Genomic DNA, 25,759 nt, shown 5'->3' with positions numbered 1-25,759 from the left:
TTTTTCGCCAAAAAGCTTTATTGTGAGTTTGTCTTAATAGTTTTGAAGATAAAAATAAAATTTTAGGAATAAATAAATAATTATGTTCTACTACATACAAGTGATACAACACAAAGAACACAGTATGTATATATAAGAAATTTCATAAGTCACAACTTCTCTTAAACAATAAACAATAGGCTCTGTTTATATTTTTGAGAATTTTATATTAACAATATATTTTTTTAAAATAACATCAAATTAAATAATCAATTTTAAATATTTTGCATGGATATATGTTTTTTAGTTCTTTTAAATCCACGTTGAACATTCGTAGCGTAGAGTCAACATAGCACATCCGTCGTCATTCACTTTTCGTTCACGAGAGAAACTATCACAGAGTCATAGCAAAAACGTGTCTCCAAAAACACGTTTTTCTCTTTTTTACTTTTCCATGCAGTAGTCACGTGAAAGGTTAAAAACATAAAAGCGCGCTTTTTCAGCAACTATATAAGCGCTTCTTCCTCTTAAATTTTCCCCCAAATTAAACCTTAGGTCAGAGTTCTCAAAGCTTCTCCCGCGCCGCCATTGATGGAGCCCGAAGCTGTTCTAGCTCTCTTCGATTCTCTCTGGTTCTCTCCCGAAATCCTCAAACACCAATCGCAAACCTCGTCCTATTCCCCCTTACCTGAAGAAAATTCATTTCCACAGTTGAGGAGAGTCCGCACCAGATCGAAAAGTGTGGATATTCTGTCGCTGTCGTCCGACAACAGCACCGATTTCACCTCTCCAGATTCTCTGACGATCGAACCCTGCCTCCAAACCATACTCTCGCAGAAAGAATTCCTTCCGAAAACCCCTAGGTTGAAGAAGCAGAGCACGAACAAGTATAGGAATAAAGCCTCGAGCAAGAGCATGTCGGAATTGGAGTTTGAGGAGTTGAAGGGGTTTATGGATCTAGGATTTGTGTTTTCCGAGAAGGACAGGGATGATCCAAATCTGGTGGAGATAATTCCTGGCCTGCAACGATTGGGAAGACCTAATTGCGGCGAAGAAGAGAAGAAACTTCCTAGGCCGTATCTGTCAGAAGCATGGCAACAAGATAATTTCCATCTTCCTATTCCTCCTCCTCCTCCATTGATGAAATGGAGAGTCCCTGAATTGAACAGTGAGATTGATATGAAAGATAGTCTGAAATGGTGGGCTCATACTGTTGCTTCTGTTGTTAGATGACAACACCCGCCATGGTAGTTAATCAGCACTGCAATTTGTGTATACAGTCAGGTTTCTTGTCCTTTTCGTTCGTTCTTAAATTAAATAATTGTAATGATCTTGTTATCTTTTTCCTGTCAGAGTGGGGTTTGATTCATTTTGTATATAGTGATGACACAGCCAGATCGGGGTTTGATTCTTTTATTCTTTGTGGACATTGCCATTAAATTTCTTTTACTTAATTGATTGGGTAGGGGCTGTAGGGCGTCTTAAATTGGTTTTGACTTATTCTTTTATTTAAATTTAAATAAGAAATTAAATATTGAAAATAGAAAGTATGTTACAGGAGTACAGCCCTACGAGCATCAATTCAAGAATTAATAAAAAAATTATTATTATTAATAATAAAGTTTCGAGATCCCACGCTTCTAATTCAAATAGGGATTTTGATTGACCAATATTTATCTAAACGGTGAAGGAGGTTTTTCGAAATTTTGAATAATAAAAAATAAAAATATGTATATATATTTAATGGCTGAACCGCCAGATTGAACCGACTGTTCACGGTTTGGCGAAATCACGAACCGAAATCGAACAGTCGGAATGGAATGACGGTTCGTTTGGTTTGTGTCCGGTTCCTGTTGTGAACCGTAACCGCAGGTTCTAGAACCGGCGAAGCGGTTCCGAACCGAATGATAAGTTGTTTGATAATCCCGCGTCTCGCAGTTCTTCCTCTTCCGTCTTCTCCATTTCAGCTGCTGTGCTTCCACATGCCCTGCTCATTCCGTCGCCTCCTTGTTTGGTATGTATTTAGATTTAGAATTAATGATTTCTTGATTTGCTTCTTGGTGGTTTATACCAATAGCGCAAGTAATTTTGGAGTATTTTGTATATCTTGTGGGGATTGAGGGTTATTTTCACCGTGTTTACTTTGCATAACTGAAAGTATGAATATATCAATGGCATGGAATGGGATGTGAAATTATCTGTTTGTATCTATCGTAAATTCATGGCTAAATCTTGATATTATGTACGGTACATTAATAACTCTCTATTGCTTTCAAAAACAGACATAGAAATGGATCGTATTGAAGAAACTTTGGAGCTGGTTACAAGGAACCGAGTAGCATGGTTTGCAACATCCCTAGAATTGATCGACCAAATGTGCCAGCAAATTTGGACTACAATTGCACAGTTACAAGTAATCGAAGAATCTGAACCTTCTTCGCATCTTACTTCAGTTCTAGAAAAACTTGAATACAAGCTTCTGGACATGCGTCGTGGAACAGGATTGCCGCTGGAACATGAGACCTGTAGCGACAACCACCAAGAGATCCTTGAGGAAACACTGGTTCCTAACATGGATAAGGCATACCGGTGGCTTTATTGGGATCCCTCCATTCTAAATCAGATAATCCTCAAACATTTCTTCTGGGAAGGCATGTCTGATGTTGCTGACTGCTTTATGACAGAAGCCAACGAACCTGGTGCCGTTCCCCTGCAGTGGATACTTGAAGTTGAAGAGAAGCACAATATACTGAAGGCTTTGGAGTTGAGGGATATCGGGCCTGCTCTCAATTGGATCTTGAGAAACAAGGATTCTCTGAAGGATTCTGTCTCTGGTCTTGAGCTCAAGCTTCACAAGATGAAATATATTGACATGTTGGAGAATGGAAACAGTTTAGATGCACTTCAGTATGCCCAAACTAACATTTCTCCCCTGGTTTCCGAGGATGAAATGCAAATACTCTCTAATTGCCTCCCCTGGGACGAAAGGCGAAATGCATCCCCTTACAGTGATCTTGTGGATACAATCAATTTGCAGGAGTTGGCTGATGAGTTTGTGAGGGTGTTCTGTAAATGTACAGAGCATTCTCAAATGGAGCATCTGACCACTGTCATTACTGCTGGGGCGGAAGCACTGCCCTGTCTCTTAGAATCAGCTAACAATCCAGAACCTGTAAGAAATGAAGAAGCAGTCAATAGTCCGGTGGGGCCACCATTAGAGGATCCATTGCCAGTACGTGATGAATATCGGTTTCACTCGATTTTCCGTTGCGAAGTCTGTTTGCAACCCTGTTTTGATGCAAATCAGCCGATGCTGATACCATGCAACCATGTGTGGTGCGCAAAGTGTATCCTTGCATACACTGGTTACATCAATCAAATTCCTGTTGGATCTGAAATGGTAAGGTGCCCCTTCTGCAGGCTTGAGTTCCCACTCTCACATTGCAGGCAACTTCGCTTCTGATATTCGATGCAAGGATGGATTTGAGAGAGGTTCTTTGTTTCACCACTCTTGAATTTTTCATTCGGTAAATAGCTAATATCCCTGAAATAATAATAATAATAATGTAGAGTATCAGCACTGCACTTTATATGTGGTTCTTCTTTGGTAAAGGGTGTTGAGCTCTAAACAGTTTTCTACTTCCATATGCAATCTAACTACTTCATTTTACTGTCTGATCTTGGAACTGTATAATTGTTATACCAGCTGAGATGATAGATAATAAGATAGTAGAGGTCACATTCATCTATAGAAAGGAGGATTCATAAATCATAATCCATTAGTCTCCATAAAAAAAATAGAGCTTACAAAGCTAGCATCTTCAACTTCCCAGACTAACAGAAAGAAAGAAATAAATAAATACAGCTATGATGTAAGCAGTAGATATCTATCTAGTCTTGATTATTTTCAGGGAGTGGAAACCCCAAAAACTTGCTGAAAAATCCCCCAGAAGAATTTGAAGGTTGAATGTTGGTGATGGTCCTTTGGGATTGGGACAAGTGCTGATTGATCAATTCTTTGACAGACCTGGCGGAGAGTGGGTGCAAATGAAGGCTCCACTCCGCCACAAAACCCCTCGCCAAGCCCCACCGCTCCTCGTCGCTCATCCTCCGCCATTTCCGGCGCATTTCCGCAGATTTCAACCCGACGAAGCTGCAGAGCTCCGCGAACAGCATCTCCCTGCTCCTCTGAAACGCCTCCTCTGCTTGGGTGTTCAATTTTTTGATTTCCAGGTTCACCTCCCTTGCCAGTACTTCTTCTTCCTTTTTCCCGTCTCGGCACGACACTTGCAGCGATCTCAGATTGGAATTGGAATTGGTACTGAGACAGGGACTATTCCAGAGATGCGTGTGGAATTTTGGGTGTACATTTGGTGAAAGGGTGCAGAAGAGATTTGTTGGAGCTGCTGCTGCGTTCATGGAAAAAGAATTTGGAATTGAATCGCATCTGATAAGAGGGTATCGCATGTGGAAGGAACACCAAATACACACACACACATATATATATATAGATACGTAAATTTTTGGGCCGGGCCGGGCCGGGCCGATCTCATTAAACTCAGATTGCCCCAGGAGGGCATATATTATGGTGGACTTGGTTCATTACTGGGCCGGTTCGGTCCGTTCGGGTCTGGGCTGACCGGGGGACTGAAAAATATACAAGCATATTGACAACAGGAGAGCGCGCGGGTCGAAGGTGGGATGGCGGAGCCGAGGCGATTGAGAGGGCATACTGCCGGAGCAACTTGCTGCATAGCTTCACGCACCAGACCAGGTCTTGTTGCCACCGCCGCCGAGGTTCTTCTCTTGTTCCGCAGCTCAAAAAAGACATTTGCGTATTATTTTTCTTGCTTTAGTTATTTTATTGTATTTATTTTTTTTAATTCTATATTAGGATGGTTTTGTCTGCTGGTATGATTTGCGGTGCAAAGATATGTTATTCAGTATGGTGGCGGGCGATGGAAACCCGGTTTCGTCTCTATGTTTTAAGCCAGGTTTGTTTTCTGGTTTCTCTGTATGGTGGTTCTTTACTCTTCTCAGTGAAAAGATTGTGACTCATATTGAGGCGATGATACCGATGGGTATTCGGATTCCTCGTTTACATGGTAGGATTTCTCATAGTTATGAACTAGTATCAATACTGTTATTGCATGGTACAGGAAATGAAGATATTATATACGTCACAGCTGGCAACGGAGTCAAGAGCTTTGACTTGGATATGGTATATATTTATTTTTTAGTTTTATATTATCAGCTTTATAATTGGTAATGATTTTCATTTTACATAGTAATGCTGATGCAATTTTCCAGGTTTTTCATATAAATTGTTCAAATTTTATGGACTTAACTAGGACTTCATTACTTATTGTAATTTTCTTGCCGACCTTTGTATGATGTGTTTGCAAGTTGAAGGATTGAAGCCCTTTTTGGTGTATCAATTTACTTTCTGTGTAGATTACTCACATTATGTTCCTCTTCAAAACAGTGGCCTTAGATTCTTTACTCAGTTGATATTAGGTCACATTCTAAGGGTGTGTTTAGGTGCTTGGCATTGTTTTGTGTTTTGAAAATTTTGAGGTGAAAATTGGCGTTGACGTAATGTTTTGATTATAAAATAAACGTTGGATGTGATATTTGATGCAAGAAAAATGAAATGCACTGTAGAATGAATAGTGCAAAAATGGAAATGGAAACACAAGAAAACACAAGTATGTATTCTTTTCCGTTCTCTTCTCTGGCAAAGTTCATATCATAGTGTAGTGTTTATGTAATACTGTTTTGGCTTCATTCATGTTTTGTGTATCATGTTTACTTAACATTTGTGAACATACATGCTTCCGTGATGTTAATATAATTTGCACAACCACAAATTCTTCTGCTGCTGCTGCTGCTAATATGAGGAAATTCCTAATTTTAGTCAATTTCAACACTAAACTTGTAATGCCTTACTAGGTCAGCAGTCAGCCAACTTCATGGAAGCAACTAGAAAGCTACAACTATAATAAGGATGAGATAAATCAGGTATGCCATTCAGAGTATTTTCATATTTCTTTTCTAACCATTTTCTTCCTATGATTTTGAGATGTATTCCCATTGTAGTCAACTAAAGATTGGAACAATAATAACAGCTTCAGCTATGTATAGTTAATGGTACTTGACTTAGTAGCCTTCGTAGTCTGTTTGTGGGATCTACTTCTCATTTTTTCTTTTAGCCAGTTACACAGTAGTTTCTTTTTGATATTCTACTATGTTTTGATGGTAAAGTATTGTCACTGTGTGAATCAAATGCATTTGGTAAAAAAGAATAAAAAGAAAAAAAGAATGCAAGTATCTATCAGGCACCACAGTAGTGCATTAGCATTGCTCATCCAAGCATAAGATTGAACTATAGTCTTATTCAATTTACTCCTTTGGTGTACATCCTCAAATTTTATACAAGCCATATTTATACTTTCCAATATTTTGCAGATTGCATTCCATCCAAAATCATCTTTCCTAGCTGCGGCAGATGATACTGGAGATGTGAAGGTAGACTAACAGTTCTGTAGATTTTATTAATGTTATATGCTTAGAAAGTAATCTGCAAACAAATGACCATTTGTGCACTCAAGATATACACAACATTGGTATATATGGATTTTATAAGGCTAACATCATACAAAATGCCAACATATAGCCAATTATGTTCCTGGTATAGTTTACTACACCAACTCTACTGATCCAAGTTCTGTGGGCTGGGCTTTAAGTAGATGGGTAGACTCCATGTTTTTGGGGCCCCTAAGCACAAGGCTCATCAGTTAAGTAGATTTGTTTTTTAATTTAGTTATTTTAATTCTTTTATTTTGGGAAATCTTTGCATAAATGTTACACTTGTGTAACTGAGTCTGAAAATGAATTCGCGTGCAAATTTATTTTGGTTGTCACGTAAACGAAAAAAAATTGTTCCGAGCAACAATTTATGTGGTTGTGTATGCTTGTATATTGTTCTGTATGTGAGATATTTTGTTTATCTTTCTAAATTAGGTTCTTTGTACATGAAAAACATTTATGTTTGTGGTCTACTTAGTAGTTGAGCTTTGACTTGCAAACAAGTGTAGGTTCTTGCCGACATGCTATGTCCTGGTATTAATGTGCACTTTTAGGTGGGGGTGCTGACTATGCTTTTGTTCCAGATTATTGACGTCCGCCAACGATGCCTATACAGAACTTTAAGAGCTGGCCACAAGAGTGTATCCTTTCATATTTCCTAGTAAATGACTTTGACAAGGATTTATTTGATGCGGTTATTATATTTGGTGTTATTTTGAACTTACGAGTTTTCATTGCCATTGTTGCTGATCACCTGGCGTTGATGCTGAGCATGTTGACTTTAAAATCTAAGAAAAGGTCATTGTCCATTCCCTTTTAGTATACTATTGATATTCATTTCATTATCATTTAATGGCTCATTTATTTTAAATATTGAACATCCTTCTTTGTTTTTTCAGATTTGCAGCAGTGTACAATTCCTTCCTTGGAGGAGTTGGGAAGGTACTATTGCATTTTGTCATGCTCTTGGATCGTACTATTTGATATCTATGAATATTTTCTGTCATTTTCTTACAGTTATCACTGGGGGTCTTGATTCAAAACTTGTGATGTGGGACTTCTCCAAAGGGCGACCAAACAAAATTATGGACTTGGGTATTGCCTTAATTTATGATCTCTATGCTGTTACGTTTGATTTATAGTAAGCATTTGGGTTCACGAGTCACAACAACCACTTACATAACATGCCCTTTTCTGTTTATGAGCCTAAGTTGTGTTAAGCATATTACAAGTTTTGTAAAAGATAATCCAATTGGATTGCCAACTACTTTGATAATCATGTCAAATGTAAATGTGTGAATATCTATAACATAAAACTTGATTTGTCTACATTTTAAAGCTCCATTATTTTCACTAATATTTAATTACCTTTTAGGTCTATAAGTGTAGGAGGTTGAATTCTGAAGACTCAATAACTTCGATATAAATAAAATTTTGGTTCTGTGCCTCGTTTTTTTTTTTTGTTATCATGTCATCTATATTGATATTCTGCTTTGAAATTCAAGTAGCAATTTTATATCATGCTTTACTCCATTGGTGATTGATTCTTACATTTTTATTCTCCTTTTATCATTGCTTTTAATGTGGATTTACTAAATAGTTTCAGTTTGATATTATCCTGCCAATATACTTTGTATTGTATGAAACACAAGAATAATTAACATGGAGATATGAATATGGCCATGCAGGCAATGAAGATAATCCTGGGCAGTGCTGTAACCCAGCTTTTGTCCATGCCCTAGCAGTTCCAGATGTTGATATCGTGGATAAGGTTGGCAAGATCTGTATTGTGGCTAGAGGTGATGGTGTTGTCAATGTCACTAATATCGAGGCAGAACTTGCTTCTCACAAATCCAAAGCTAAATCTACACAAAAAGGTCAACCTTCATCTTCCGAGAGCTCAGGCGGAAGCATGAGAAACCTTCACTTGGACTATTCAAGGGGTGGACACATTGCTGCGGTATCCTGCGTGTAAGCATTACCACCAGATCAAATTGCAAAGTATGATTTTTGCATTATCTACCTGATCATATCCAAAATATCAAAAACAGGACTCTCTCTATGTTTGGAGAGAAAGGAAAGTTGATCATTTCAGGTGGGAATGATAAATCTGTAAAGGTATGGGATTGGTCCAAAGGTTATGATGTCGGACAAACAGACAGTGGCAATAAACAACCTTTATGCACAAGCATTGATCTGAAAAGAAAGGTAAGTAACACTGCTCTGGTGTTGGACTCATTTTATTTTAGTGATGGCATTTTATTTAGTTAATGATGAACTTTCAATGTCTCAGGTTAACTGGCTTTGCACAACTCCCTCCGATTCAGAAAATCTAGTTATCTGCGACACTTCCGAAGTAGTGAAAGTTTATTCTATAGGCTAAATTGTCGATGAACCACCGGCTTACTAGTTACTGCTGGACCTCCATGGATTATAGATGAATTTGACTGTGCTTCTATAACTAGAGAAAACACACCTACCTACATTTGATCGTTCCTTGAAATAACTGCAACTTTTATTCACATTAATCAACCGATGTTCTGATCCTATGGGCGACTTGTTGAACAACGCACATTTATTTTCATAGATTCAAATTTTATGTGGCTTTTATTATTGATTTTGCTCCATGCTCATCAAATGTCAGCAATGGAATTTATTGTCTAGAATTTGGAGGTGAAGAAAAAAAGGACCATCGAACAGGTTAGTATTGCATTATACTAATATTTTATTGCCATTATACTAAAATGAAAATTGGGTAGCTACAGTAGTTTGGTAGTGATAAAAATTACCACCCCTGCCATTACGCAAGATCTCATCTGCAATTTGATCACCAGCTTCAGCACAAGATACTACAACAGGAACAAGTGCTGCAATTTTGTCCCAAGACAATCTGCATATGCCCACCTAAATTCCAATAAGCCAGAGAAAAAAAAAAAAAATGCTGAAATCTATGGTAAAAAGTATCAACATGCATGAAGTATTTCTGTTTGGTGAGTAATCATAATTCTTGAAGAACCAGTTACAAATAGTGATTAGAAAATCCCAAGCATTTGAATTCAATAATATTAACAGAAAAGAAGACAGCAGAAAGGAATACCAGTAACAAATAATGTCTTATTGTTTATAGCTTGAAAGTAGTGTTGACATGTAGAAGGGGAGGGAGAACTTTTTGCAAAATCTGAGAGGCAATGCTCGAGAAAACTAAATGGACGCAAAGACTGGAAGTTCACAAAAGAAACAATCAAAACTGATGCATTTTCTGCACCGAAACAGCCGCAAATATGAATGGAAAACTAGACAACAGTCCTCAAAAGATCAAACTAAGACCTAAGTTACCACTCCTGAGAACAAGTATGTCCAGTGATAGAAATTAGAATGGTGCAAAAAAGGACTTAATCTCAGGTCACAGATTCTGGAGGATGTCATGGCTTGAAAGAAGAGAATGCGACGACAGAGTTGCGCCCGCCAAATCCAAATGAATTCGAGATTGCTGCATATGACAAATAAACATTGTTTGACTTAGGAGGAATTACCAACATATTTAACATGTCACCTAATAACACGTCATTCAAACCACCATACAAGTATTTAGCATATGATAACCGCCATGACAATCAGACATTTAGACATTGTGAATTACAAGTTGAAGCTCAGCAATTCTTTCGAACAAAATACTTAAATATTACAACTGTGAAGGTGAGTATGACTATATATTTTTAAATGCCTAGACAGTTAACACCACAGTAATCGATAGATAAAATCTTCAATTGAAACACCAAAACAAGTTCAATAAAAGTAAACAGCAAAGAATTACATTCTGTAAGGATGGAAGCAACTATCGTTGTGAACCTTGGTTGTTTGATACAATGTTTTGAATGTAAAAGTTAATTTTAGTGTAATATAATAAATAAAAAATAGGTGATTGAATTAACGTTTTTGGAGGAAAAAAAACTAGAATAATAAAACAAAAAAATCAAATCTCACAAATAAACACACCCTATAGATCTTACTCATGGATGATCTCTCATTGTGAACCTAAAGCTCCATCCGGCGTCTTCTTCTTCTTCTTATCTGCTAGGAAGAAGAGATTGTCATAATGTGGAGCAGAGTAGTCAACCATCGAGAGCAGCACGGGATCACCTCTCCGAATTTCCTTGAAGGTTCGATCTCTAGTGTTGTAATGAAACAAAGACCATGCACCGGATCGTATACCTCTGAATATCATAATCTCGCCTTGCAGGAATACTAGATGATCATTGTTTGCTTCCGCATCCAAAGGCACCCGAATTTGCTTATCTGCCCATGAGTACTGCCCGTTGCCGGAGCTTTTCAACATCAAGATCCGACCTTCGGTTCTCATGGCATTACCATTCAGAGCCCGGGTCTTGTAGAACAAGCAAAAGTTTCCATCGGCACAGGGAACTAAGTATGCACAATGATAACCATCGCAAGACACGGGTGTCTCCAGCGGCAGGTTGGGCAGCCTCTGGAATTTCTCTTCTTTGGCATCGAAGCAAACTACTTCGAAAGAGGGTCTGATGTTTATATTGATCACAAGCCAGAATAAATTACCATTTGAAAAGATCCCTCGTGAGCGGTACTTGCAAGCATTTACTTGGCGTCTGAGCATGAATATGGACTCATCCAACGATTTGATCTCGGACCATGACTTGCTCCTGCACTTGTAAACAGCATACTTCTTCATGTCGCACTTCACAAATTTATACTCACCGCTCACCGTCGGATCCGGCACCAGTCCGTGGATGTTAGATACGAAGTTAGGGCACTGGAATTTCACACAACATTGAGTGGACGGATTCCAAATCATCGCACAGCGGTTTTGCATCATTTTTCTCTTGTCACGGGTGAGGCCTGTCACGAACAGGCCATCGCAACAGCACAGTACGTCGTAAGGCGGCCGACGCCGAGGATTAAGCAGCTTAGGAACTCCCCGCAATCCATTGTTCACTAGCGGCCATGCACAGATATTCCCATCAGTATCGAGTTCAATCTCTAAGTGATGTCTCCAAGGGAAAGCGTGTGATCCTTGGGGAATAAGATAACGATTCTTCTTGGAGTATGAACCATTACCAGTTTTTTCATGGTTAAGATGAGCGGCTGCAAAATAGACGCTTGTGATGACGGAATGCCATGATTGGGAAACAGCCTTGAACCTCAAGAGGGCCTTAGCCGGCAATCGGAAGAGAATTTCTTCTATCAACTCCGGCGGAAGATTTCCGTCCATTACAATAACAAGTTAGGATTTAGAGCAGACTAGCTGATTGCAATACAATCTAATCAAATTATATATCCTATATTTATATATATAGTATAAAACAATTTAATTTGTACATTCTCATTATTTTAATTTTTTTTAATTTTTTAAATAATAAATTTGGATTATTAGTTAAATTTGTTAGGATAACTATTTTAATAAAATTCAAATTTATCGAGATAATAAATAATAAACATACGTATAAAATTAGAGTTTTGTATTTTTATATATACTTAAGAGATTAAGCCAAAATTGTTCTAACCAAAATTATTATGAGATTTTTGTCCAATATTGGGCTCGTAAAAATGGCAATCTCGTTTCATTGACCGTCGGATCAATCAGAAATTTTAAAAATGGGTTCGTAATTCGTTACTTTTTTAAATGTTGAGATTATTGGTTTGATACATATAGTTCGTTTGATACATATGTTCGACCAGAATGACAAAAGTTTTCAAGTTTGTTTTTTTCATTTTTATTTTTCTTAAATATATGATTTTTATTGATTGATTTAATGGTAATTGATTACGTTTATATGTATTTCTAAAAATTCTTATGATTTTTTATTTTTTTAACCTTGGAAGGTTTTCACGTAATTATTTTTTTTGTATTTTATTTACGTATATAATTTGTTATCGTCCAAAGGAAATGAATGATTTTTCATATGAAAAAATATCATTATCTCTTTTATATATTATTTTTATTTATGTATATAATTTTGTATCCTTATGAAATTTTTATAATAGATTTGTTTTCTTTGACTTATAAATTTTAAATTATACGAGAATTTTCAGTAATCAATTCTTTTATCCATACTATTAAAAAAATCTCAAAAAAAAAAGAGAAAAAAAGAATAGATGAAAAAAATAGAAGAAAAAGAAAAGTAGAAAAAAAAATCAGATATAGTATATTTTTTTTGTCTTTTTATTTATTTATTTTATTTTATTATGTATAATAATATTATTAAATTAATTTTAATTTTTTACTAATCAATTCTTTTTTATTCTTATTATATTTATTTATAAATTTATTTAGTTTTGATTATAATGTTCTAATACTTCATTGTTATTATATATGTATTTTTTAAAATTATTTATTGTGTTATTATTATTTTACTAATATAAAATATTTTTCATTCTATATGTATTTACTATTTTACTTAGGGTGTGTTTGTTTGGGAATTTGGATTTTGAGTTGGGATTTGAATAGTAAAAATTTTGAATTTGAATTGTTGTATGATGTGATATAAATAGGTGTTGATGTGATGTTTTGAATGTAAAATTAATTTTTAGTATAATATAAAAAAAATAAAAAATAAGTGTTTGATTTGATATTTTTGGAAAAAAAATGTACTGAATAGTGTATTTAGGAGAGAATCTCCAAAACAAACACACTACATTCTAATACTCCATTATTATTGTATATAGATTTTTTAAAATTATCTATTGTATTATTCTTATTTTCTACTAATAAAATATTTTTCATTGAGTATTTGTTTTTCTAATTGATTTGATTTCAATTATTATATTATAGTATATTTTTCAATATTTTAGATTATGTTTAAATTTGTAATTTTTTTATTTGAAAGAATATTTATAGAAACCATAAAGAAGATTATGGTAAATTTTAATATATATATATATATATAAATATTTTTAGTTATTGCTTTTATTCTTATTATCTATATATTTGTTAATTACATTGTGTTATTTTTATTTTCTACTAATTAATTTTTTATTCATTATTATTTAATATGCATTATTTAATTGATTTGGTTTTGAATATTATATTAAAATATTTTTTTCCTAATTTATAAAATTACTATATTTTAATTTTAGTACTTTCATTTTTATTTTGTATGCATGTTTTTATTTGTTTTTTGTTATTTTTATTTTTTACTAATCAATTCTTATTTATTTTTATTCTATGCATATTTTTTTTAATTAATTTGGTTTAGATTATTATTATTTTAATACATTTTTTTTTAAAAAAAAAATTGAAATTATATTCAAATTTCGAGTCTTTTGTTAATAAATAGTTTTAATCCAACTTATAATTTAAGAGTGATTATGAATAATTATTTTTTATCTCTATTATGTTTGGGTTTAAATTGAAGTATATATTTATGAAATTTTGATTCGCTTACTTAATATTATTTATTTTGTTGTAGTTACCATATTTTTATTTATAGTTTATTTTTTATATAAATTAATTTTTTTTTATCTTCATACAAAGTTTTATTGTCAAAATAAAATTTATTATTTAAAATATAAAATTAAATTAATATAACAATTTCTAAATTACCCATGTATTGCACAGGTAATAGGCTAGTATATATATATATATATGACAAACCACTTTAATTCGTACACTTTAGTAATTTTGAATTTTTTTTAATATAATAAGTATGAATAATTAGTTAAAATTTGTTATGATAACAATTAATCTAACAAAATCCACATTTATCGACATAATAAATAACAAAAATATGAATAAAATTAGGGTTTCGTATATCTATATATATTTGAGAGATTATTGTCACAACAAAAATTATTATGAAATTTTTGTCCAACAATGCGCAGGTTAGGAAAAAACGGTGATCACTGTTTCGTTAATCATCGGATCAATATAAAGTTTTCGTAATTCGTTGCGTTTTCAATCAAACTGTGAGATTTTTTATTGAATATTTATAGTTCAATCCAAAATTAGCGGAACATGACAGGTTTTTAGGTTTTCTTTTTATCTTTATTCTTTTTTTAAATTTGTAGTTTTCGTTGGTTGATTGAACGGTGATTGAGTCAATTTATATGTATCTTTTAAAAATGCTTATATTTAATTTGATTATAGTGAGTTTTCTATTTTGGTAAGAACAAAGTGTGTGATTTTTTTATCTTGGTTTTCCATATAAAAATTGTTTCATTTTTTTTAGTATTTTATTTATACATATAATTTGTTATTCTTCAAAAGAAGTAAAAAAAATTCACATTAAAAAATATTATTATCTATTTTATATATTATTTATATCTTTTCTTACATAGTGAAATTCTTATAGTAATTGTTTTTATTTGAATTATAAATTTCAAGTTTTATTATACGAAATATTTTTGCTAATAATCTGTTTTACAGAAGTAGGAAGAAGAAAAAAAAGGATCAAGTATAGTATTTTATTTGTTTGTTTATTTGTTATATTTTATTTTATTATGTATAATAACTATATTAAGTTAATTTTAATGTTCTAGTAATCGATTCATTTTCATTCTTATTATGTATGTATTTTACTAATTTATTTACTTCGGAGTATAATATTTTAATATTTTTTATTCTTATTGAGTATTTATTTTTTTAAATTGATTTAATTTTGATTATTGTATTATATATCATATTTTTTAATATTGTAGATTATGTTTAAAGTAATAATCTTTAGAATTCAAAGAATATTTGAAGAAATTATAGAGAAAATTACAGTAAGTTTTAATATATATATATAGTTTATTTTTATTTTATTACTTTCATTTTTATCATGTATATATTTTTTAATTATATATTTTGTTATTTCTATTTTTTATTAATCAATTTTTTAATTCATTCTTATTTAATATGTATTTTTTAATTAATTTGGTTTGAAATATTATATTAAAATATTTATCCTCTAACTTTTTAGATTGTATTTAAATTTCGAGTATTTTTATTTTAAAGAATATTAGAGAAACCGATACATTAAATTATGATAACTTTTAGTAATTCTACTTTTATTTAGTATTTCATTCTTATTTAGTATGCATTATTTATTTATTTATTTATTTGTTAATTTTATTTTTTATTAATCAATTCTTATTCTATATGTATTTTTTTTTACTCATTTCTATCCATTTTTTTATTTTAGCCCGTCCCATAACAAAGTATCTATTTTTTTTTTTTTAGTAATTGTACTATCTACCTAACATTACAAATACCCTTACAACTTACAATATATTACACAATGTCATTACCTTTATATCACACATGCTAGCAAGGTTATTTTAGTCATTTCTATTTTATTCCTACTATATCATAATATAATACTAATATTTTTAAAACTATATAAAAAAAAACAAATGAATACTTCTTTTTGGGACGGAGGGAATAATTAATTTAGTTTAGAATATTACTATTCTAATACCTTTTTTTTTTCCAAAAATTGAAACTATATTGAATACAAAGTAATTTGTTTTTAGTCTAAAACGAATTATTAATAAATATTTTTAATTTCATTACTTAATATTCTGTCATATTTATTCTTATTTTTGTTAGTGTGTATATATATTTTGTATATTGTTTAAACTTTCTTTTTAAACTTATAATAAAATGCGCTAAAAAGATTGAGGTTTTTTTATCGATAGATATGAATTTATTTCAAAATTTATTGTAATGTTTCATTTAATAAGATTGTATATAAATATTTTAAATCTAACTTATGTTTGAATTAAAAATATTATATAAGTTTTATTTGATTTATAATTCACTTACTTGATATTGTTTATTTACTTTTTTTTTTATTACTATATATATTATTTAATATATTGTTTAAACATTATTTTTAACTGCAGCGTAACAATAAATTAATAATTACTCATGTTTCTCATTGATAAGAACTAACTTCTTTCAAATTAATTTAATTTTTAATATAAAAGTGATTATTAATAATTATTTTTCAATCTCTATTATATTTGAGTTTAAATTGAATATACATCAATGAAACTTTGATTTCAATTACTTATTATTCTTTATTTAGTTTAATTATTGTATTTTTTATTTATAAATTATTTTAATATAAATTAATTTAGACTATCTTAATAAAAAAATTTATTGTCAAAATAAAATTTATTATTTAAAATATTAAATTAAATTAAATATCACAATTTTTATAATTATCCGTATATAGTACGGATAATAGGCTAGTTAATATATATATATATATTTCAAAATAATGTGAAGCTAACAACCAAATGCATAAGACATTATTCAGAAAAAAAAAATAATAAAAAATTTGGTTAATAAGACAAGATTTCAAATAAAATTGGAGAGACAAAAGAAAGAAAAAAAAAAAAAAAAAGCAGAAAGATGTCAGTCACATCAATTTTTTTTTTATATATATAGAAAATAGTATATATTATGAGAAAAATGTAAGTTTTTTTTATTTTTTTGATATCTATAGTGTTTGTTTTTCATTTTTAACTTTTTTTTTTTTTTTTCTCCACTTTCTATCTATATAAATACAGGATAAAATTCGCTTTTGGTTTTATTTATTCTCTAATGTGTCCATTTTCGTTCCTATATTTTTTAAATAATAATTTTGATCTCTCCTATACTTATTTGTGTCAATTATAGCCCAATTATTTTTAAAATAATAATTTTCATCCTTTATCAATTTATATAATTAGATTTTGTTTATAATTATCATTTCTTTATAAAAATAATATATATACTTATTATATGCATTCAAGCATACTATTTTAAAAATATTATTTCATAAAAGTTATTCTCATTATAGTATCAATCAATGAAAAATATATCACCAGTTTAGGAGTGTATTCAATCACAATTATGTTTAAAATTCTGATAGTATTCAATTATTTATAAATTTTTTTGGATTTTAATAGACAATTATTAAAAAATTGTATGTTGATGATGATATATAAGTGATAAATATGATAATATTTATTAATATTATTTTAAATATTTAATACAAAAATAATAATTTTAAATTTAAAATATATTAGCAAATTATTATCATTTTTTTTAAATATATGTTTTTATATTATCAATATAATATTTAAAAATTACTATTATCATAATAAATATATATATTTCAATTATCGAATACACTGTATTATTAGTAAGTTAACTAAATATATATATATATATATGCTTTATTCGTTGAACAGCTAATTGTATTTATTTACTTTTTAATTGTTTATTTCATTTCTTTTGTAAATGCAATTTTTATTTTTGGTGTATTTCTTCGGAATGATTTTCTAAATTTGATTTATCAGTGTAAAAGGAAAAACAATGTGCGTGGAAATAAAGAAAAGCTGCAAAAGGTTTGTTTGGAACATCTCCTCCAGCAGATATTTATTAACATCATAAGGAAAAATTATTCTTCTACCGTCACACATATTATATTATGTTGTCATTTTTGTCCGTGTCATTTTTGTCCGTCCAATATTTCATGTCACTTTATTTTTTGGAAATGATTACACATCTTAATTTTATTTTAAATTTTTTAATTTATTTTTTAGTTTTAATTAAACTAATTAATTATCTTAATATTAATCTATAATAACTTATATTATAAATTATTTATTTTTACTAATATATTCTTAATTATTTACTAATTATAGTTATCCTAAATTTTCGTGTCTACCGTAACTAAGACATCCAATGTGAGACGGAGGGAGTATAAATTAAGTATATAATAAAGACAATTGTATGTTTGGTAATTAGTTGATAGTGTTGATTTAATTAGTTGTTTGTATTAAAGTGTTTGGTAAAACAAATGTTTCAAATTAGTTGTTTATAACCATTAAAGATATTTATATGCTATTTTTAAAATATATTTAATTTTATTCATTTTGGTTTAAATTTATTAATTATTGAAAATTATAAAAGATTATAAAAATATTTATTCTTATATTTTAGATTTGAAAAAAAATATATATTTTTATTAAACAATAGTAATAATTTTTTATTGAAATGTGTAAAATATAAAATAATAAATTATCCGTATATATATATATTTCTATATTAATTATTTTTACTAATATTTAATGTAAAATTTATATAATAAAAAAATAAATAAATAATTGAAGGGGTACACTTGACGGGGAATTTGTCTTTTTCTTGTATTTATGTACTAGTGAGTGCCGTGCTATGCACGGCGTGATTATACATTTTATTAAATTGTTAAATTAATTATTAGTATTAAAATCTTTCTCGTTTTCATATGAATTGTACATCATTTTTATTTTGGGTCTCTTCTATCTAATTTATCTTTTTTTTTAAAAAAAATATAATTATATATTTTACGCCTATTTTAAAATAATAATTTATAATTAAATTATTTAATTATCTTAATTTTAATTTATAAATATTTTTACTAATACACTTCTTAATTCTATGCCCAGTTAAAGTGAACAAATTAGCTAAAATAAAAAAAGTAAAAGTTAATAAATTTTATCACAAAATATAAATTTTAATAATAATAATAATAGATGTTGATATATATGATAACATTAACATATATAAAATTATGTTTATTTTTCTTTTTTTTATGCGAGTATATATAAAAGAAAATTTTAAATAGACAAATATATTAAGAAGATGGATAAAAAAAATAATAATCTATAAATTAATTGATGTTAAAAATAATATTCAAAATTCAAATAAATAATTTGTATATATATTATTCCTTTGCAATTAAATTATAAAAATAAAATAAATTATTTATATTTGTAAGTTAATAGTATATGGTAGCAATCTATCTAAATTTGATTGCATATAAAATTTTAAATTTTTTTTACAATTTATAATTGCAATAAAAAAAAAGTTTGACAATAATATTTTTATTTTTTATATTTTTCTAAATTTTTATTTAAATGATAGAAATAAATAACAATGTATGAAAATTATGGATTATTTGTTTATTTTATTTTCAACAATCTATTTTTATTGTTCGTTAAGAATAATACATACTCATCTTATTGGTTTGAAAGCTAACAATTTTATAATTAATTCAACATTCAAATATAAAATATAAAATTCTTTTACTAAGTGTAAATTTATTACATATTGCAAATATTAGATTTTTTTTTTTAAATATTATAGCAATTTCGATAAAAAAAATATGGTGACAAAATAATATATATATAAGTATAAAAAATTACTATTTCTTTTGTCTCATATATAAATATCACACATTTCATTTATTTATGTCTCACATCTCATATATTCTCATATTTACACTTATTATAACATTATAACGAACAGAGACAATATTAAAATATAAAAGATTTTTTTCGAAAAAATATAAATTTATTTTTATATAATATATATATTTTTCATTTCAAAATATCACTTGTATTTTATTTATATCAAATTTAATAATTATTTTAATTTAAAATTTGATCTACAAAAGAATATCAACCAAATAATATATAACATAATACTCTATTTGTTCGTCAAAATCATATGACCATTCATTTTTTCTTTTTTGTCTGCTAAATTTATATACAATCCATTTATAATAAATAATTTTATGCATTTTTATAATTTTATTACCCTTATTTTAACAAATAATAACTAAATTGTCATTGTTTAAAAAATTATTCAACTATTTTTTTATCAATCATTTTAATAAATTTATCATAATACTATCACTTTATTTTTTACATACATCACTTTAATATTAAATTTTCATTATTCCTTAGTCTCAATGCCTAAACAAACTATCATTTATAGGACGAAATGAATATAATACATACTTATCGCGACCCACATTTTAAAAAATAATATGATTTTTTTTTCTTTGATGTGATTTTCACCGCTTCATTTTCATCTCGAGTATCACATAGTATTAAAAGTAAAATATCATTAAATGATTAGAATGAAAAAGGATATAAGATTCACATGCAATTTTTTTTTAAAAAAAATAGACAAATAAAATAATTAAGGATATAAATAATATCATTTTTATTTTATCTATTTTATAACAAATGAAATTTTTCTATATTTAATAATATTTACTAATTTAAAATATATTTAACAAATATAAATTAATTTAATTGACTTTATAATATATAACATCTTGTATCACAGAATCTACTTAAAATTCTTTTATTTCTATTCCCCGTATAAATAAATAAATATTTTACAATCAAAACTCTTTATCTTTAATAAAAATTAGTTTTTATTAATTATTTATATTTATTCATTTGTACTATATGGATTTTATTATAAAATGATATACATATTGTATAGTATATTTATACGGAGTTATAATCTTTAAAATATTTAAATACATATTCTATAATTCTAATTATATTTAATTTCTATTTTAAACTACTGAAAATATTTCTTATATAAAAAATATAATAAAATAATACTCTTTTTGTCCCATTTACCTTATGCACTTTAATTTTCGATTGTCCTACTTATTCTGTCATTTTATTTTTTCGGAAAAGAATTATATATTTAATCTCATTTTAAAATTTATAATTTATAATTTTTCTTAAATTTTAATTAGACTAAATATTTATTTTAATTTTAATATAATATTATTTTTATTATACTATAATTATTTTCACGAATATATTTTTAATTATTTACTAATTATACATGTGTCTACATAATCAATAGAAATATAATAAATTATTTGTATTATAGAATAATTATTTTTATTAATATATTTTTAATTATTTATTATTTATATCCGTGTCTACATAAATTCTCACCGTAGCCGGGACCGTAATATTATTAACTAATTAAACATAATCATATTAAAAAATTAAATTAAATTATAAATATTATTATTAAATGATGGGACCCACTATATAAAAAATTAATAAAATAAAACGATGAAGATAAAAAAATCAAATCAAATCAAATCAAATTTAATTATATATTATTGCATGTAGGTCCCACATCCAAAAATTATAAAAAAAAAAAAAAAAAAGGAAAATCCAAAGTGCAACACGTGACATTTTCGTAGCTAAATATTATATATATACGATTTTGTCTTTTTCTTGTATTTATGTATTACCCAAATATTCAAATAATTAATGAATTCATGTAGGTAGAACCAACTGTTGGCCAAATTGGTGTGTTAAGACCATCCGCGATGGAGATACCCGCGTCACATTTTCTCCGCCACGTCTCTACTAATTTATATTAATAACAAAGATACTCATTTTAATTTTTTAATAAATTTTTATTTTCATATTATATATATTATTTTTTAATTATAATTTTAATTTGTACTATTAATTATTTATTTAATTGCTTTAAAATTTATAATTATATTTTATTTAATAAATTAAATTAAATTTACTAATATTGATTTCTTCAATAGAATTATATAATATTTGTATTTATATATTTTAAATTTTAAAATTTGATAAAATATATTTAATATTGGTATTATTTTGTAGAATACAAAATATTATGAATTATAAAAATATTACAAAATTTAAATATAACAATAAATTCAATATAAATTACAAATACAAAACATATATAATATATATTATATATATACATATATATATACACGTCATGTCAATGAAATCACATCTTCTGCAAAGATGTTGGGAAGCACCATTCTATTTTTTATTTTATTTTATTTTTAAAAAATAATGATGTGGCGCATCTCCTCCTCATGTGTAAATTATGTGAACGCTTTTTTTTTTTTTTGATCATGTTTATCAAACAAAATCTGTTCAGTATAATTAATTTACGGTAGTTGCAGGTTTTGGATTATAGAAAAGAAAATCATAAAAAAAATATCAAACACATACTCTATATAATTTTGGTTTTATTATTATTATTATTATTATTATTTTAAAAGACACTTTTAGTTGAATTATATATCCTTCGTATGTAAATCAAACTTTTATAAAATATATATTCTAATTTAAACTGCACATATTGTATAAAAATATATACATACCAATTCATCAGTGATGGCCCAATTGAAAACGACAAAAGTTGAATTATCAGGCATACTTAAAAAAATATCCGGACTAATATCGCAATAAAAATCTAAATTTTTTAATTGCGATGAAAATTAATTTACTGGAATATAACGAAGGGAGAAATAGAAACAATCAAGAGCAGCTATTGCTATGAATTAGACTTTGAAATTGGAAAATGATTAGAATATAGGAACAAAAATCAATAGAAAATGAATGGAGAAAACCAAAATGGTTACACTGTTCGGATATGGCCATTGGAGCTTAAACCTAGGAACAAAAGTAATGCAAACAAAATGAAAATCATGCAGGATTTATATTGCTCTCTCATTTAAATAAAAACATACAATTGTTATATAATAATTTACTTTATATAATATAATATATATTATGCGGGGAGATATACATATATATATATTTATGTATGATTGTGTATGCGTGTATAAATGAGGATAGATGAGTAATATATATTTATATATATATATATATATATAGAGATGTAATAATTTTATGTCCAATGAGAAACATCCATACCTTGTCTACATAATGTTGATAAAGCATAACGTATGTGATACATTTTATGTAGGTGTATGTAACAACAATGAAATTATTGGAGTGGATTGTGTTGGACAGATGAATATTGCACCCTACTTTTAAATACTTGTGAATTTATTTATTTTATTCCTCAATTCTCTCAACTTCTCCCTGATTTTAGGAACACTGACTTTTCATACTATTTTATACCACCTATTTCTTAACTTTTCAATTATCTCTCATGTTTTTTTTTTTTAGGAAAGAGGGTTTTGGGCTAGTCAAATTCTCATTTGCAGCGGGCCTTCGGGCTGGACTGGGCTTCTTCGTGGCCGGATGAGCTAATTCTTCAGGTTGGGCGGCCGTTCTTCATCAGGCTTGAAAATTAGGGAGTAACCCATTCCTTGCATTTATTTTTTGCTCTTTTTTTTTATAATTTTTTTTTTGCATAAAATAATTAATTAATAAAAATCTAAAAAAATATATAAGAACAACAACCAAATAATCAGTATAAAAAGAATACAATAGTTAATTTTCATATAATTTGCAAGAACATGAGAAACAATAACGAATTATATATGCAATTAAAATATAAAAGACATAAGACAAACTTTCACGTAAAAAATATTTCAAGATAAAGGAAAAAAACCATGGTGGTCCAGACCAAAGTAGAAAATTCATTATAATAAAATTAAATATAAAAGTTTTTTAAATATGCATATAAATACATTCAATCACTATCCAATTAACCAATGAAAACCATAAATTTAAGAAATATCAAAATGAAAAGAATTATTAGTGATTCAATCTCTGGATTCGCTCCAGGTATATACTATGTTATCTCTTTTTTTTTATTTTTCCTCTATTATTATCAAATAGATAGATCAGTTCAATTTTTAAATTAATTTGATTCTTTATGTTATTTCATAGGTTTTGGTCAAATTAAAGAATTGTTTAAAATTATTATTTTTCTTATGATATGAGTTGAATACACATAGAGTGTAAAAGTTCTGAACATTTTTATTATACTCCCTCCGTTTCATAAGTAAATATTTATTTGCTTTTTACACGTAGTTTTAAAAATATTAGTATTATATTGGTATATAATAGGAATAAAGTAGAAATGACTAAAATAACCTTATCATATGTGTGATAAAAGGTAATGACATTGTAAGTTGTAAGGGAATTTGTAATGTTAAGTAGATAATACAGTTACTAAAAAAAATGAAATGAATACTTTGTTATGGGACGAACTAAAATGAAAAAAATAGATACTTTGTTATGGGACGGAGGGAGTATTAGTTTTCAACGACATTGACTTATATTTTTTAATGTGTTTTTTTTCCATGTTTGATGTTTGTATTTGTATTATGGAATTTTCTATGGAGTGTTGTTTTTAAGAAAAGAGAAAAAATGTACCACCACATATACATTTTTTTTCAATTTTTATTCTTCTCTTCTTTATGTTTTTTCATTCGGTTGATTAATTAGTTTATATTTATATATATAATATTATATTATTAGTATTCATCATACCAAATATGTTATTAGCATTATATCTTAATAATTACCCATAGTTTTTTATAATAATAATAATAATAATCGTATATATATATATTTGAGGTTTGAGGACGACAACATGTAATTTTTTTTATTTTTTAGTTTTTAAAAATAGTTTGTGGGTTTCGTCACTAATAAAATATTCCTTTGATTTTTTGTTTTTTTAAAAGATAGTTCGTGGATCCCATCATTAATACAATATTATATTATTATATATATTATTTCTATTTCTTTCAAATTTTATTATTTAGAGTTTACGTTTCATGAAAAAAGTAAATTTTTTCTTCTAACAAAACATCCCATTAAATATTATTTTAATAACAAATCTAAATCAATTTTTTTCAAACTTAATCAAAAGAAACACACCCCTAATTTTTCATCATAATAATAATAATAATAATAATTATTATTACTATTATATTTTTAATATATTTTAAAAATAATAAAATTTTAAGAAATAGAACAAAAAAAAAAAAAGTAAACAAAATTCTATGAGTAGGATAAAATAAATTTTTTTAATATAAATTAATTTAAGTGTTAGATTGTTATATTCTTAACATATTTGTTTAAAATTATTTACTGTATATTTAAAAATAAAAATAAAATTGATATGAAATATAATAGTATCAAAATTTTATATATTTGAAATGACTATCAAATTAAAATTCTTTTTAAAAAAGAGTGAATTTATTTTGATATAAGAAGTTATGATTATTTGTAAAATAAAAATAAAATATTCAATCGAAACAATTTTTCATAAATATAATTTAAAAAAATATAAATATACACACGTTAATATAATAATATATATTATCGACGCAATTCCCTATACCATCTTAAATAAAATCAAGTCATAAGAAAAATATATTGGCACTGTTATTTATATTCACTTTATTATAATACTCAATGTTTTTAGTTTGTGGTGTTTAAATTTTTATAATAATTTTTTACCTTCCTTATTTTGATTAATAATCTACTATTAGGTATAGGTTTTTAGATTTACTCTGACTCCATTATGTTGATCAATTGATGCAATTATATAATTTTAAAATTTTATATTATTTCAATAAAAATATATAATGTCAGAAGTGTCGAATGACATAGA

General features: G+C 27.7%; 5 protein-coding genes across 8 annotated transcripts; 3 read left to right on the top strand and 2 right to left on the bottom strand.

Annotated features, from left to right (window-relative positions):
- Positions 1-570: 570 nt before the first annotated feature.
- On the top strand, positions 571-1,212 carry LOC127247420 (uncharacterized). The gene has a single exon (XM_051269248.1). It carries the CDS (start codon positions 571-573, stop codon positions 1,210-1,212), a length of 642 nt encoding a protein of 213 aa, XP_051125205.1.
- Positions 1,213-1,530: 318 nt separating this feature from the next.
- LOC127248081 (protein RMD5 homolog) lies at positions 1,531-3,649 on the top strand. Of its 3 annotated transcripts, XM_051270252.1 has the most exons (5): positions 1,531-1,814; positions 1,918-1,993; positions 2,262-2,392; positions 2,481-2,568; positions 2,664-3,649. In XM_051270252.1, the coding sequence occupies exons 1-5, from the start codon at positions 1,800-1,802 to the stop codon at positions 3,440-3,442; spliced, it is 1,089 nt and encodes a 362-aa protein (XP_051126209.1). In that variant the 5' UTR covers positions 1,531-1,799; the 3' UTR covers positions 3,443-3,649. The 3 variants fall into 3 exon arrangements, with proteins under 3 accessions (XP_051126209.1, XP_051126208.1, XP_051126207.1); XM_051270251.1 differs by having other exon boundaries at positions 2,262-3,315; positions 3,400-3,649; XM_051270250.1 differs by having other exon boundaries at positions 2,262-3,649.
- Positions 3,650-3,740: 91 nt separating this feature from the next.
- Positions 3,741-4,444, bottom strand: LOC127248084 (uncharacterized). Its single transcript, XM_051270256.1, has one exon. It carries the CDS (start codon positions 4,396-4,398, stop codon positions 3,871-3,873), a length of 528 nt encoding a protein of 175 aa, XP_051126213.1. The 5' UTR covers positions 4,399-4,444; the 3' UTR covers positions 3,741-3,870.
- Positions 4,440-9,116, top strand: LOC127248082 (uncharacterized). Of its 2 annotated transcripts, XM_051270253.1 has the most exons (11): positions 4,440-4,776; positions 4,874-4,973; positions 5,139-5,200; positions 5,932-6,000; positions 6,448-6,507; positions 7,152-7,208; positions 7,467-7,509; positions 7,585-7,662; positions 8,256-8,538; positions 8,619-8,775; positions 8,861-9,116. In XM_051270253.1, exons 1-11 carry the CDS (start codon positions 4,681-4,683, stop codon positions 8,948-8,950), a joined length of 1,095 nt encoding a protein of 364 aa, XP_051126210.1. In that variant the 5' UTR covers positions 4,440-4,680; the 3' UTR covers positions 8,951-9,116. The 2 variants fall into 2 exon arrangements, with proteins under 2 accessions (XP_051126210.1, XP_051126211.1); XM_051270254.1 differs by lacking the exon at positions 4,440-4,776 and having other exon boundaries at positions 4,902-4,973; positions 5,937-6,000.
- A 611-nt stretch (positions 9,117-9,727) lies between these two features.
- LOC127247419 (F-box/kelch-repeat protein At3g23880-like) lies at positions 9,728-11,812 on the bottom strand. Its single transcript, XM_051269247.1, has 2 exons — positions 10,578-11,812; positions 9,728-10,057 (listed from the first exon to the last, which is right to left on the bottom strand). The coding sequence occupies exon 1, from the start codon at positions 11,810-11,812 to the stop codon at positions 10,592-10,594; it is 1,221 nt and encodes a 406-aa protein (XP_051125204.1). The 3' UTR covers positions 9,728-10,057; positions 10,578-10,591.
- Between the last annotated feature and the right edge of the window lie 13,947 nt (positions 11,813-25,759).

This window comes from Andrographis paniculata, unplaced genomic scaffold (genome assembly GCF_009805555.1).
Source record: "Andrographis paniculata isolate CXL003 unplaced genomic scaffold, ASM980555v1 Contig32END, whole genome shotgun sequence".
NCBI classification, from domain to species: Eukaryota; Viridiplantae; Streptophyta; class Magnoliopsida; order Lamiales; family Acanthaceae; genus Andrographis; species Andrographis paniculata.
This window is presented reverse-complemented; position numbering and strand designations above follow the sequence as displayed.

Bases quoted from the DNA above. Each gene is read 5' to 3' on its own strand.
- LOC127248084 (XM_051270256.1), bottom strand. From the start codon at position 4,398: ATGAACGCAGCAGCAGCTCCAACAAATCTCTTCTGCACCCTTTCACCA.
- LOC127248081 (XM_051270250.1), top strand. The intron at 1,994-2,261 runs GTATGTATTTAG...TTTCAAAAACAG, and splicing joins TTCCGTCGCCTCCTTGTTTG to ACATAGAAATGGATCGTATT.
- LOC127248082 (XM_051270253.1), top strand. From the start codon at position 4,681: ATGGCGGAGCCGAGGCGATTGAGAGGGCATACTGCCGGAGCAACTTGC. The intron at 6,508-7,151 runs GTAGACTAACAG...CTTTTGTTCCAG, and splicing joins ATGATACTGGAGATGTGAAG to ATTATTGACGTCCGCCAACG. The intron at 8,776-8,860 runs GTAAGTAACACT...TCAATGTCTCAG, and splicing joins GCATTGATCTGAAAAGAAAG to GTTAACTGGCTTTGCACAAC.
- LOC127247419 (XM_051269247.1), bottom strand. From the start codon at position 11,812: ATGGACGGAAATCTTCCGCCGGAGTTGATAGAAGAAATTCTCTTCCGA.
- LOC127247420 (XM_051269248.1), top strand. From the start codon at position 571: ATGGAGCCCGAAGCTGTTCTAGCTCTCTTCGATTCTCTCTGGTTCTCT.